At 35.6% G+C, this 15,393-nt stretch overlaps 3 protein-coding genes across 4 annotated transcripts; 1 reads left to right on the top strand and 2 right to left on the bottom strand.

Annotated features, from left to right (window-relative positions):
- Positions 1-1,791: 1,791 nt before the first annotated feature.
- On the bottom strand, positions 1,792-4,324 carry LOC117336190 (proline-rich transmembrane protein 1-like). 2 transcript variants are annotated; one of them, XM_033896641.1, is made up of 4 exons: positions 4,219-4,324; positions 3,725-3,777; positions 2,861-2,968; positions 1,792-2,454 (listed from the first exon to the last, which is right to left on the bottom strand). In XM_033896641.1, the coding sequence occupies exons 2-4, from the start codon at positions 3,764-3,766 to the stop codon at positions 2,302-2,304; spliced, it is 303 nt and encodes a 100-aa protein (XP_033752532.1). In that variant the 5' UTR covers positions 3,767-3,777; positions 4,219-4,324; the 3' UTR covers positions 1,792-2,301. The 2 variants fall into 2 exon arrangements, with proteins under 2 accessions (XP_033752532.1, XP_033752533.1); XM_033896642.1 differs by having other exon boundaries at positions 3,725-3,773; positions 4,219-4,300.
- A 3,045-nt stretch (positions 4,325-7,369) lies between these two features.
- On the top strand, positions 7,370-8,494 carry LOC117336615. Its single transcript, XM_033897226.1, has one exon. It carries the CDS (start codon positions 7,370-7,372, stop codon positions 8,492-8,494), a length of 1,125 nt encoding a protein of 374 aa, XP_033753117.1.
- A 4,510-nt stretch (positions 8,495-13,004) lies between these two features.
- On the bottom strand, positions 13,005-14,387 carry LOC117336616 (toxin CrTX-A-like). Its single transcript, XM_033897227.1, has one exon. The coding sequence runs from the start codon at positions 14,385-14,387 to the stop codon at positions 13,005-13,007; it is 1,383 nt and encodes a 460-aa protein (XP_033753118.1).
- Between the last annotated feature and the right edge of the window lie 1,006 nt (positions 14,388-15,393).

The raw sequence follows: 15,393 nt of genomic DNA on the forward strand, positions 1-15,393 counted from the left end.
TTATGTCTAGCAAAGCAAGCGCTTCATGATATCGTATGTGGAATTTAAAAGTGGTAACTTAACGACACCAAATATGCATAACGCATTATGATCACTCTTTGAGCGCTGATAATTTTAACACACTATTGGCTGGTGAATGGTCAAGCTGTAGTGTTTACCAAGTACATATACAGGTTGCAATTCAGTTCATGTTCTTATAATAAATGTTACCTTATATTTTGTAAGTTGCTTTATTTATTTCATATTAAAGACGATTATCTGTTCATTAGATACAGGATATATACATTCATGTAATAACTCTTAACAAAGTTACAAGTTGAGTTTTATAAAATGGCGTCTCCTTGTTGAACGTCATATCCGGTAAGAGTCAATCCAGATTGATGCGTTGAAACAAATAATGAATAATATTTCCTAAACAATTCTACAATGTTTGAAATATATACAATGGACAACAAGTGAAAGTGTTCCACTGTTCCTTAAAGGGGCAATTTCGTCGATAATCAGATGTGTGGTAGCTGTTGTGATTCGTGCTTGATCTGTGTTACTCGAGGAAGGTGGTGATCCCGTCATAAATACAGTCGAATCTGTCTATAAAGGACACCTAAGGGACAAGGCAAAAGTGTCCTTTATAGAGTGTCCTTATAAACGAAGAAACAAACCAAAGTCTGTTTATAGTACACTATATGTCTCCTGATTTATTATATTTAAACACTTAAACAAATGAATAAAAGACAAATAATTAAAGATAAATGCTTAATTAATTAATTTTCAATCATTCATCTGACACAAAAATTGAAGTTGATATTTTTAATAATTTAAATCAAGCCTATAGTTTCAAAAAAAATCTTCACAATATTATACTATACTGAATATCTATTCAGACAAATACTCAATATAGTCAAAAAAGTAAATGTAATTCTTATCATAGTAAAACAATTTTCATTAATCCTCAATATTTTGGAAAATAAATATGTTTGAAATATCTTTTCTATTACAACATTAACTCTTTATAAATGTAAGTGCATTTTCCTCTGATAATTATAATCCCTAAGCATTTATTTTGAGACAATGATTTTCTGAAATCCATGTAGGGATTTAATTTAATAAATACCGTTTTCTGGTTCAGTATAGTGTATACGAAGACACTCGGAACTCTTCAGGTGTTCTTAATATGTTGCGTAGACATATTCCGAGGAGTTCCGAGTGTGACCGATGGCGATCGGTCACTCTCTTGTAATTACTGCCCATTGTTACAGCAACTTACAGGTAACAGGACAATTAGTGACTGATGAAGTGGCTTCCTAAGTTAGCATTGCTGCCAGGGGAGTTGAGTAATTAAGGCTTTGCTTGTTATTTAGAAACGTTTTACACGCAAATATCAGCTATGGTTTCACGTGCCCGTTATACGGAATTTTAAACAACTTTACGGACAAAAATAAGTGTCCGCTGCCCGCATTAGGAAGGTGTCCGCCATATACATGATACGGGGAGTATTTATATAGTGATTTTCATTGGGGATTCCTGGAAGTGTCCGTTATGGACAGGTGTCCGCTATATAAGGGTGTCCGCTATTACAAGTTTTGACTGTATAACAGTATTCCATCCAGACACAGAATTCGCAGGTGATATCAAGACACAACATGCGAACGTAAATTATCCCGACACAGCACTAGGACGTGAACTTATCCCAACATATCACTCCCAAAAATTCCTTGCTTTCTTAAATACAACATTGACTAATCACATGACATTTGAAGTGAAATTAAAAATGGGACAAATCAGAACGGGACCCTAGGTACAGGGTTGTATATTTCAAGGATGCATGAAAAAAGAACCACGTTAAATGCAGCTTTCCCAACAGAATGCTAACTTCATAAAGGTTAAGATTGACAAATGCTATTAAATCGCCTACACATGCTCTCCTGGTTAATGGAGGGCAGATCAACAGGTAGCCACAGGTAGTTTTGTTGCCCGCTTTGCAGTAGAAGCATTCAATAAAATCCTGACAGAGATTTTCAAAGAACAGTCCGATTCCGAGCTTTGACGAATTTGGCCGAGATGTTGCGATTGTCAGAGAGGTGATATGCTTGTTATCGTGCATTGATCTCGCATACCGACCCAGTGAACAGAGTCGTATAATATTATTGTCGAGTGTTATTTACAAAAAGATAAGCTGTTTCCGTATTTAATGACCTGCCAATTTGACAATATATAATGTTTTGGCTGCTTGTTTTGCACCATGTAAAGTCATTATTAAATCATACACGCCTCTCATATCTTATTCAATTTGATTACGACTCGTCACGATTTGAGGAATATCTGCCAGCCGATAACAGAACACACCGTGGAGACAACTACCACTCCAAACAGTAGTGATATGCCTATCCACTTCTTGGCTGCACTCTTACTAGTCTGTAGGTATATCGCATCTCCCCTCTTTCTAGCTTCGTCAATCTACAACGAAAATTAAGCTGATATTAGCATACACTTTAGGCCCCTAGCATCACTCACAATTCCTAGAAGAATGTAATAACTGTATAAAGTAGTTTTATATTCATTTGGCTTAAACTTATATATTTACTGTGTCTCCACAGGCGTCTGCATCTGGTTAGTATTCATAGAAATAAATATTAGCTTTGAATGAGTCTACTATTGGTTGAATAATGTTATTTGGACATTGGAAAAACACAAGAAAAGAGTTTTTACATAGGTAACCACATACACATGAATGTGATGCGATACAGGTCATGATTAAGTTGGCTACAATTGTATCGTGATTTTTCTTGGTAAAATGTTCAGGCGAAACTGGGTGCCAGGTCGCCTGGTTTTTGTGACCTCCACATTTGTATTGAATACGTACGTCTGTGACTTTCATGATGGCCATGATACCGGTTGGCCAGAAACAGAATAGAGTAACAAAGACAGCAGGCATCATGTAGTAGTGTACATGTCGTTTTTTCCCGACAGACTGAAATAAAACACAGAAGGCAAATAAGAAATAATGATCCATCTTTCCTGAACATTTTGTGTCGGTATGTTACTACCAAGGAAAGGAAAGTTAATATCAATGAATTACCATTCGAAGTGACTAGAATTGATATCGTTTTGTGATTATCATTTTTTTGTTAGATACAAGTGATACTTAAACATAGCCGTAATAAAACGTAAATAATAGGAATAAAACAATCTGCATCAACATACAAATCTAAAAAGACCACAATGTCAAAAACAAACAACCGACAATTCAAACTACACGAACAAGTATAATTCAAAAGCTAACCAATGTGAAAGGAAATTGTCCCATGTCAATATGGCGGAAAATGTAGGCTACAAAAGGTCTCGAATATAGAAATCATCTCTATAAACACGGTCTAGTTGTACACATAAATCACAAGACGGAGACAAGATATTCAGTTAAGAGATGTATGGAGATATTTCGTGAGTAGACTGTCGTTCCATCGAGGTTTGGTTCTGAAGTTTGCGATGGACAGCCAAAGAACATGAAAGGTATATTGACTTGGTAAAGGTTGTGTTAAAGCATATTGACTTGATAAAGGTTGAAGTGAGGATTTAATATGTTTAAGCATAGCAAATAAAAACCTGGCGTTGTCAATACAATCAACAATTAACGTCTGTGGAATGATATCAAGGTATCAAAAAATATTCTCATCTTCAAATATCCCCCGGGATATATGATTTTGCCACATTTGGAATGATCACCTACCGCTTTGGAACTGGCTGTGCTTGTGGATGGTGTGTGCTCCATATCCAGACTACCTAAGAGAAATCATCCATAGCTAAGTTTATGTATGTCATTTTAACCCCACAACCTATCCTATACTGTGAACAAGTTAAATAAAATAAAAGTATCAGTAACTTTAGAACTCTACTGATTAGCAAGAGCACTGTCATTATAGATATCAGAGAGCAAATGTTGTTTGATAAGTGTATGAGAGTTATTCGTCAGGCGACCATGGGTCAATCAAGATTTATGAGATTCACATTAATGCGACTTAAAAAAGAAGGGAATAATTAGAACGTTTAGAGTAATTCGGTGAGAATAAATACATATTGAAATCGGCATTTTAGGTTGAATTACAATTTATTTCAGATTTATATTATAACAGGTTGAACGATACACTAACATAATGGAAGAACTGTCAATGAAAATATAATGATATTTCGTTTTATAACGTCTTATGATAAGCACATACATACCTTTTAAGCTGCAATCAAAATATTAAATACAGCAGCACCATCCCGTATGTGTACATAACATTTCAGTAAAGCCTCATACACAGTCTACATATACTATAACAATGAAACGATTTATCGAGACAGGATACAGGCGTCATACCGGAAGTTGTATATATCTCAAGGTCTCCATGTGTAAAATCGGAAAATGCATGACGAAGTTAATATTGTAACTGTTTATGTGTGGGTGCTTAGTTATATTGCAGTTTTGTTTTTGTGTGGGTGATAAGTAATATTGTAATATTTTTATATGTGTTATATATAGTCGATATGACAGCAATATGAAGATGGGTAAATGCCATGAGAACCCATGCTGCATATGCACACCAAACATCTTGCTGTCATATCGACTATAACAACGTTAACATTAAATGCACTGTTAGATACTCAAATTCACATTACCCTATCGTTTTCAACAATTTTGAAAACTGAACCAGCAATAAAATGACCACCTTTCTTAAATGTCACATGACCTACTGGGTGTTACAGCCTGAGGTACTTGGTGTTATGGTGGCAACTGCCTCTTGGCATAGCGTCAATGGGGATACGTGGAGCAAACGTTAATATGTAGCTACGTGAATCATAACTCATTCTCAGATCGATGTAATATAAGATTATGAATCACCGTTTGTATCATAAATCATAACATTTTCTAAAAAATAGATCTCCATGCCAGCATGACATTTATTGGCCAAACAAATCATTGAGATATGAATTCACGTGCATATGAAAACCCGGACATCTGTCAGACGAATTCAGTCATGCATCAGACATACATTCTGCAGAGTAGATAAGCGTATATACAGGGGTTTGCTGACAACGATTAGAGCGATATGCAAGATATATGAAACGCATGCTTAAATTGGCTTTGCGCTGAAGCTCTCTGTCGTTGATGTAGGGAGCCTCGATAGCTCATTAGAGCGCTGGCCACTTAACCTTAGATGAAGGTCAGAGGTGCGTGGTTTGACGTTCCCTACTCGTGTCAATTTGTTTCTTAGGAAGCTGAAAAAAGGGCCGGCTCTGGATGGCATGCAACGGACCTCCGTAAGGTGTTCAGTGAGGTAGCCACTGCGACGAGACCCCGTTTCGTAATTACCCTGGCTGCTCATAGGGTGATACACCCAACATATAAACAAATTATGGCCGATGACGTAATACAAAAATCAACTGGTCAAAAAATACTTAAACAATGTCTATTACAATCCTTTTGAATTTGTTCGTTTAATCATATCATTCCTGTGTAGGTGAATTCTTGTCATATAAAACGTGTATAAAATGTAATAATTGATTATGATATCTAAAATTCAGTCTTGCATTTATCATTCTTGTGATAAATCGGTAATATGATGTGACATATTCATTTGATTTCAAGGAGGCTTTTCTTTCGAGATCTCTAAACTATGAAGAGTGTTTCGTAGGCTTTAGTTCCGGCGAATCACCTGCAATGTTTTGGCAATTTTAAAGTAGTTATATACTCTATATAAATCACCTAATATAGACAATACTTATTATGCAAACAGTGTATGGCCTAATCAGCACTAAAGAATGCTACATATAGAAACAATTATGAAAAGAACTACTGGTGCACTTAACGGTTATTTAAATCGACGCCCGTTTAGCTGTGCAACATTCGACAATTTGGAGATACCGCAATCGAGACTTACTCTGATAATATATGTTTACTCCTGCATGGAATATTAATGTACTTGAGTACATTTGTAAATAGGTTAGTATACATAATACATTGATGCATTTCGGTAACATTGATGAATTAATTTTTGATCTATTTACCGTGACCGATTTTCGTCAATTCACATCCTGGTTCACCGGGACCCTGCAAAATTCAAAGAAAGGACGACAAACTCATGCTTTATCATTATCGTTTTGTCCTTATTTCACTATTCTCTACAATGTTGACCATGATGTCGACAACTAGCAACACACAAAAAGGTGTCTTGGACTATATTGCATATACAGTGGAACTTCGTTAACTCGAACTCGACAGGACCATGATAACACTTCGAGTTATCCGAGTGTTTGAATTAAGCGAGTGGTCATTTTTGGTGCAAAGTTTGGTCAATATTTGTCATCATTATATAATCATTATAACTCTGCTATGTCGCCTATCAGTTTAGTGTAGAGACTGGTCAATGCAATGTACATGTATATGTAATATTTCCTTCTGTCACTCGTAATGTATACAAATGTACAAATCTCAAGGAGTTCAGCGTTTCGTTTTGATTTCATGTATATGTACAATTAACATACTTGTAGATTTCTGTATACATGATATATCTATAACCTTATATAAGGATAACGACACGTTATTTTTACTTATGTTTTTGTCATTGTCAATGACAGCTTAGGTAATAACTAAAGCTAGATATGATATCAATTGTTTTAACTTCCTCAAGCTTGTCTTTCTCAAACATACCAATGTACTGGCGTATTGGAGCCTTTCATAATAGCTGAATATCAATTTAACTTGCCAGTACTGTTTTGGGTGTATATATTTATATATTTTTTTATATCTCATGTACAAAGACGTGCATTTCCTCGTCAGACCTGCACGATTTTAAGAATATAACATTGTTCTTTGTGTTTTGCTGAAGCGGCTCACACAATGGAATCATACATACCTTTGAGTTTATACATTGTATGACTATAAGTGAATGGGAGATCATACCAACAATATATAGTCTCAATAGACGTCATATTATTATACATTTCTAGTCGTTCTCTCAAAGTCTCTTTTTAACATTAACGCACGTAAGAAATTATCACAACCTTTTTCAATTCGTAACATCTTTATAATTCATTTTTTCAGAAGACCCAAATTCAATGAAGAAGTTTTCCTTCTAATGTGAAGGCTGGAAAAACGTCGTCAGTTGGTGATGTATCTGATATCCTCTCCGAGATAGAGAAATGCTTTCAATCAGCAAATGTAAATATATCGGAATATTGCAAGGATGCAAAGAAATATTTTGAAAATGATGACGGATCACTCGATTTTAGCAAACTAGAAACTGTCGCGTCCTTCCTGCAGGAGTTACATGAACATCTGCCGAAGTTCATCAGTTCTGATCCTGTTAAGTTGTTGCAAGGCGCAGTGGGGATGGTGTCGTCAGCTTCTTCATTCACTGGTCTTGGTGGACCAGTCGTTCCGGTTATTTGTGGGATGTTAAGTAAAGCATTTTCCGCTTTTGGGGGTAACAGTCTCAGTATTGGTGAAGTAGTCGAAAACGAAATTCGACGAACATTTTCTGGACACAGCGATGAAACACTTCTGGAGGAGGCCCAGGACCTCCATCTCATGTATCGGCGTGCATTTGACTTCCTTAATCCAGCAATAGAGAAAAGTCACTTTACTGAGCATGATATAACGAACATGAATATTCAAATGAATGTTTTTCAAGGTGGTACGTTTCTTCGTAAGTTTGGGAAACTAATCAACGAACTGGCAAAAGAACACGAGGAGAACGACCCGAACAAAAAGATCGAGAAAGCAAAGAAAGCCATGGATTTCATTGAATTATATATCAAACTAGCATCACTACGTGATATGCTTCTGATTCAATTCTATACAATCACCAACTCAACAACCCACAGTCAGCACCTGGCCGGAGGACTACAGAGGGTGATCGATTCCTTTGATGAGCAAGACCGAGAAGTTCTCCGTCTATTCCTCAAACCGACAGAAGAATACGTCTACATTGTGTCATACATGAGGGAAGAGGAGCATGAACTTTTAATGAAATTCCTTCGGATGAAAGGGCATTTGCCAGAAGAGTGCTTGTTAACACACGGAGAGTTTGAACTTTGTTCAGTGAAATATCCGAAATATCATGCCATCCGTCTGAGAAGACATAGGTCGTTCTTTGGAGACGGGGATTTGAGGTATATTCGTGGTACTAAAGATAGAGTGGGGCCAGAATCCTTGTTTTCTTTTGAAAAAGTTCAAGGGCAAGGAAATTACGTTTACATTACACAGAAGAGACATTCTGATGAATTTTTAACAATGACGAAGAGCTCAAACAAGTGGATAATGTTCCTAAAACAGCTTCCCGGGCCAGAAAGCGAATGGAAAGTTATCCAGATGGATAATGGCAACTATGTGTTTTCGCCACGTGCTTTCCCAGATTATTTCATGGCAATGACTAAACTATTGGATGGAAGTGCCGCTGGGCTGCTTGGTTGTTCGCGTATCCGATGTCAGTGGACACTAAAGACATCACATTGAACATGGGAACCAACACTGCATTGTCCTGTCCAGGTGACCTAGAAAGTCTAACTACTTGCATTGAAGAATATACCGTTGGCATCGACGGAGAGAACATTGGTTATTTATCATTATCATCAATCATCATCATCATCATCATCATCATCATCATCATCATCATCCATCAAAATAAAACACACCAATGTATCACACAGGCTATTTGGTCAGTATCATTCAGTATTAACACTGTACTGTGTCTATCCCTAACAATGAAGATACACAATAATTAAGTAATCGTTACGCAACAAGCATGCTATGTTACAATTAGACAGTTAATGTTTTCATCAATCATATTAGAATCAAATCATTTTAATACAGTAAAAGTAATTTATATATATTATGATTAGAGAAAAAAACTAGTGTAATCGGCTAATCTGGCAATAAACTGCTTGATTAGAACATAAAATATACAGCAAGAATGGCATGGCAGATTATAGAGTAGATAGCGTTAATATACAATACACGGTAAGAATAGCATAGAATATTAAAGTAAATTCATAATAGTATTGTTAGCTTATTTGTCTAATATAGGCTTCCACTTTCTCCTGTCTAATTCAAATGACATATTAATACTTTCGTTTCGAGTGTTATTTATGTATTTTTAGAATTTGAAATTATCTCTAATGACATTTATCAATGCATTCATGTTCAAAGAAATGCTAAGGCATCTAGTTTTGTTTATATCGTGTTTAATAACGATTAATATTTCATTATCGACACAGCGACAATGTTGTAAAATTAATGAAAAATGAAAGGAATCTTTATTGTAAGCGAATGTTATTAAAAGTACATGTAACAACGTTCCAGTTAAGTAGTATGGTACGTAGAAATGGGGAAAAATATACATGTATATCTAAACTGTCCTTGCAGCTTTTGCGTTGCCCTGACTCATTCGTCATATAAAAATAGCAACCAACACTAAAATATTTTCATGTTGCTTGTCTCCATATCTCAGCCTTTCAGTTATGACCAAACGCACTGCTTTGTGATTTGATATAAAAAGCATTGTTATTTCAGTTATCCGCTTCACTACATTATATAGCATGGCGATCGACTTAACATGCAGTAGTAATGCTAGTGTAACGGGATTGGTTTGCACGTTTCTTTGATTATTTTTTGAAATATTCACCTGAAAAATCATGAAAAATATAGTTAAGTGCCGTAAATCGGCATCTGCTTATACATCGTCTTATTTGTTGAAAACGGAAGAACTTTGTTTTAGAGATTATTACCAGTCAGGAACAGTTAATAATCATGTTGTGATTTTGTGTTTTCTTACCAGGTATTTGCAAGTATGCCACTGTTATAACTGAATTCGTCAGCTGATGGTCTCGTACATTATAGCATCTTTTTATTGTAGACTTAGTGAAATGTCCTGTAAGGTTTAAGTGCGTGTATTCTGGGGTTTATTGGTCTGTACATGTCAGTCGAGGTTCGATTTCGCAAGGTCGTTGTTACGTCATGCGAGTCAAATCAATTAATGTTTCCTTAATTCGAGCTTGAATTGAGCATGGTGCACACTTGAGTACACCTTTCTCGCCACAAGGGTATAATTCAAGGCTACTTTACGAGTTAAGGGCTTTTTCCTGTACAACATCAGCTGTGAGACTGTAAAGGAGTGAAGACTTTTACTTAGGCTTATGATTGAATTCGTCAACTGAGTGTCACTTAACGTCTTTGCCACTCTTTCATCATATAAGTTCGAATGTGAGGCTGGTCGATTTTGACTGGGGTACCCGTTTTCTCGTGTATTATTGGTTTGTGGCATTGTGTTATAAAAGGTAAGTATACAGAATGAAATGATGAAATACATGCATAGAAATAACTATAAATGGTGATACATCAAAACAATTTATTTTTTGTTGAATGATTCACTCCTTCTCTTAATATTTTGCTTCCCCTCGCCTCGTTCCAAAATAGAAAAAAAATCTTTATTTTTTGTTCACATCATAAACTTTATTTGCCTAGTTTATGCTGTGGGAACTATCTGAAGATACTTTCATTAATGGAGTAACTTTTATTTCCAAATTCCACACATTTTTATCAATGCACATTGTATACAATATACTATACATAGTTTTGCAGTATACCTTTACATGTGTAGGCTCTGATACAACTTAAGATATTAAGGGGTGAATCCTGACTTTACCGACCACCTGAATGGTGACATGATCCACTTCCATTGCCGATGCTGACTTTATGACATACTGTAACATTTGACCCTATCCACTACTCCAATGTCCTTGCTAACACTTACTTTACTGACAAACTGTCATATCCGACACATTGAGTCAGCCTAATACATGTACAGTGCACGGTAAAGTCAGTTTTCACTGTATTAAGACAAGTCAACATTCAGGATATTCCGGTATCACATTGGCCTGATACTCATAATAATGATTTATTACAATTATGTACAAGTATATCAAATATATTTCTGAAACAAAAAGACTTGTAATTGATAGATCGTTCTGTCATTTATAATTCAGAGAATGTCAATGTTCGACAACAATAAATGTATAACGCCATGATTGTTGCTTGAGTCTATATTTGAGGTGAAATATAGCTGTACAATAAAGCTTCTTCATTGAAATATTTTTTGTTGTTTTAAAATCATTTTGGATAAACGAACCATATCATTCATGATGACACGTGTTATTGATACAATGTATATGATCAAAACGCCAAATTACTGTCAGATAGTTTCAAATAAACTTATTAATCTGCATCATTTCAATTTTCAACGAAATAGTTTTCTTAGTTAATAGTCAAGTTCTCAAATAATTATCGGTAAGCAAAACAGCATTATCACCATATCAAATAACAGCATTGTTTTATGAATGATGTCTAGACTAAAGCTTAAGGATAATAGTTGTCTAATGGTAAAATGTGCAGGTTTATTGTTCGCATATGAAGAGTGAAAAGTAAAATATATGAATTATTAAGAGTGTATTGAGAGGATTACAAGAGTTGGTGCAATTCTAACACAAAAATGTATGAAATTTAAACTGTTTACAGATTTATGCGCCGTCTATTACACATGTTGCCTGGGTAAATTCAATAATGCAAAAACCCTTTAGATGTGATAGCTGATACCGCTGTTTTTACTTACACATGACTGAGAAATTTATTCACACATCCAGATATTCTGTATGTTTTTTTCAAGTCTATGTACAAGATAAATAAAAGGTTACATGTGGATTGGTAATCTCTGTGGTATATGATAGCATGTACTGGAACGATCCCAGGTCACTTCATGTCTTCAAAGATTTGGATGAAGTCCTTACAATTTTTAAAGCGATTCAATAAACAAAACAAACAATCCTTTAAATATCGCAATGGTTACTATAGGAAGATATATATTTAAACCCACGAATACATCTCCTTCCTAACTTACTGTTAAATTATTAACGCCTCTCACTCTAGTGCACTAGTTCTCCCTGTTTATACTATTCTCTACTCTCCGGGTACTCCGACTTTCCTCCACCTCCAAACCTGGCACGTCCTTAAATGAACCTGGCTGTAAAAAGGACGTTAAACAAAATCAACAAAATAAACCAAATACCATTCTTTACATCAACAATGGACATTTCGGTTGTCATTCCATTTTACGAAATTCACAACATTCTTGGTCTAAAAAGAAAGAAAAGTATATTTACTATCAATACAGAAATCCAAGTACATTGTAACTTGTTTTCTAGAAGAGTTGAATCTCTTTATATTATTGTTTATAAATGTAAAATTCTATCAAGTTAAAAATCATAAACCCCTAAGGGTTTATCTTTCCGTCTCAGTTACATCAACAATTCATAAGTAAAGTATGTAATAGAGATTTAAAAATAGAAAGGGAACCAAACCTGCGCGTGCCGAGTTACACCCTGGATGATAAACAGAAAGGCACTGGTTTGCAAATGACAACTGTATCGATTCCTGATGGCTTTCCATGTTTAACTTATCTTTAATTTTTGTCTAACAGACTCACGTTGACTCTTTAAATCGTCGATGATGTGATATTTTATCCCATCCTTTTCTTTGCCTTTGAGGCAGCAACGAGTACATCATTCCATATTTCGTGTAATTTTGTCATAATTAACATTTAAAAAAAATAGAAACTTTAATATTGTAAAATCATGAAATGCCCTTCTTTTTTTCTTTTTTCTTAGCTTCCACCAATATCTACAAACCATATAGATGACAATGTTCGCCCAGTAACATGATAGTTCATATAAAGGCATTTGGCCATGCTAGTAAGTGTAAACGGACGATGTTGTTTTTTGAATGATGTTTATATTCAGCTTACATAGGACATGATACATTTATGTCCCCAGGAAACTCATACGTAGGCGTAAAGTGTCCAGTGACTTTGATCATAATATATTTGAAGAATTTTCAATCTATTTGGTTATCGTTTTCCAAATGTCTCACTGTTCTTAGGTTTAAATGACACGATAAAAAGCTGCATAATGGAATTTCAATCCGATGCCCGAAGTGTCCAGTGACTTTGTTCATTATAACCCCCGAGAAATCCTGCAACGCTTCCATCCAACAGCTTAGTCATGCCCATGAAATAATCAGGAAAAACACGTGGAGAAAACACATAGTTTCCGTTGTCCATCTGGATAACCTTCCATTCGCACTGGTGTTTGGGGCCGTCTTTTAGAGACATCACCCATCGATTTGGGCCCTTAGTCATACAAATCAACTCGTCTAGTTTTCTCCCCTGTGTTATGTAAAAACAGTTTCTTTTCTCCTCGATTTGCTTAAAGCAAAATAATGATTCCGGTCCAACCGAATCATAGGTACCACGTATGAACCTCAAATCCCCATTTCCGAAAAACGATCTATGTGCTGTCATGCGTGTAGCGTGATATGTCGGCCATTTCTGTGAATAAAGTTCAAATTCCCCGTGTGCTAACCAGGAGTGATCCGGTGTAAGTTTTTTCTGGTCAAGAAACTTTAGTAAAAGTTCGCACTCCTCTTCCTTGACGTATGAAACAATGTAGACGTATTCTTTTGTCGGTTTGAGAAACAGCCCAAGAGCTGCTCGATCTTGCTCATCAAATGAGCCTAGCACCCGCTGTACTCCACCGGCCAGATAATGACTGTGTGTTGTAGAGTTAATGATTGCATAGAAATGCAACAAAAGCATGTCTCGCAATAACGCAAGTTTGATGTATAATTCAATGAAATCCATTGCTTTCTTTGCCTTCTCGATCTTTTTGTTAGGGTGTGTATCCTCGTGCTCTTTTGCTAGTTCCTTGATTAGCTTTCCCAACTTACGAAGAAACGTAACACCTTGAAAAACATTCATTTGGATATTCATGTTAGTTATATCATGCTCAGTAAAGTTACTTTTCTCACTTGCTGGGTTTAGGAAGTCAAATGCAAAACGGTACATGAGGTGGAGGTCTTCAGCCTCCTCCAGAAGTGTTTCGTTGCTGTGTCCAGAAAATGTTCGTCGGATTTCATTTTCGACGACTTCCGCTATAGTTATTTTCGTACCCCCAAATGCGGTGAAGACTTTACTTAACACCCCACAAATAGCCGGAACGGCCGGCCCACCCAATCCGGTGAAGGACGAGACTGAAGATACGATCCCCGCCACGCCATGCAGTACCTGAAACGGATCTCCACTTGTGAACTGCGGTAGATGTCTATAGATTGTTTTCAAATGATTGGCAACTTCCTGTAATCTTTGTATATGTATTGGTCCGTCCCCATTTTTGAAGTATGTTTTTTCAACTTCATGAGTTCTGTTTAGATTTATTTTCATTTGTTGTAAGTAAACTTCAATCTTGGAAAGGACATCTTCTACATCGTCAATTGTTGGCGATGCTGTTTTCAAATGTTCCATTTCAATGATCAGGTAGTTTTTCTTTTCTAAAACATATATGAAAAATATATAAAATGGATAGAAAGATCTAAATATATTGAACGACAATAAAATGAACGAATAAATAAATAGTGCAGTATATTTACATATTCTCAGAGATAACGTGTTGATTAAGATGTTGAAAGTTGAAATTGACAAATCGTTCGTTAGTCTAAAACGTTTTCTTTCATGGAAAAGACTATTCCAATGTTATATAATCCCCAAAACACAAGTTTGTGTCTATGATAATGCCATGTAAAATCTTGGTCACTTTAATTAACAAAGATTATACATTTTCTGTGGGTGTTAAGCTTGTAACGTACAAGATCATATTATTGATGATTTCAGATACATGTTGTTGCATTTCTTAACAAAATTTAAAACAAAAAAGATATGTTTACCTGATGTCTCTGAAGTATAGGGATGTGATACCAGTTTTGATGATGGCCATAATCATGGAGCAATATTCATCTTGTCATATACAAGCGATATATATCTGTTACACTTTTTGTACCAGGTAAATACTATCTGACAGCAATGTGAGATAACGTTGCTTTATATGAATATTGTGTAAATATAGGACGAATGTGACGCTGTTATCAGATAACGCGACGTATATACATCTGTTTGTTATAAATGTCATGCTTGAAACGTTGATTCCTAATATAACAATTGTACAAACCGCAGGCAAGTACTACCTTCAATTATGAAGTTGTGTTCTATTTTAAAGGTGTTTTCGCGCTGGTAGTTATTTCCTGAATAACCATTATAAAGCAACCACGACAGAATATTTATTTTTCAATATAGAACTTTTCATATAATATGAGGTAAATATTGAACAGGAAATATAAAACTTCACCATGCACCACTTTGTCCCTCAAATCAAAGACACTACAGACTCTTCAACATCAGTCTCTTGTCTCGATCTTTACTTACAACATAACCACCAACAGGGACCACTTACGATTGAGCTGTATGGAGAGCGTGA

Source organism: Pecten maximus, chromosome 10, assembly GCF_902652985.1.
Source record: "Pecten maximus chromosome 10, xPecMax1.1, whole genome shotgun sequence".
NCBI lineage: Eukaryota > Metazoa > Mollusca > Bivalvia > Pectinida > Pectinidae > Pecten > Pecten maximus.

Coding starts and splice junctions, on each gene's coding strand:
- LOC117336190 (XM_033896641.1), bottom strand. CDS start 3,766: ATGGAGCACACACCATCCACAAGCACAGCCAGTTCCAAAGCG. Junction 2,969..3,724: donor GCACAGCCAGTTCCAAAGCG/GTAGGTGATCAT, acceptor GTTTTATTTCAG/TCTGTCGGGAAAAAACGACA. Junction 2,455..2,860: donor CCATCATGAAAGTCACAGAC/GTACGTATTCAA, acceptor TTTTCGTTGTAG/ATTGACGAAGCTAGAAAGAG.
- LOC117336615 (XM_033897226.1), top strand. CDS start 7,370: ATGGTGTCGTCAGCTTCTTCATTCACTGGTCTTGGTGGACCAGTCGTT.
- LOC117336616 (XM_033897227.1), bottom strand. CDS start 14,387: ATGGAACATTTGAAAACAGCATCGCCAACAATTGACGATGTAGAAGAT.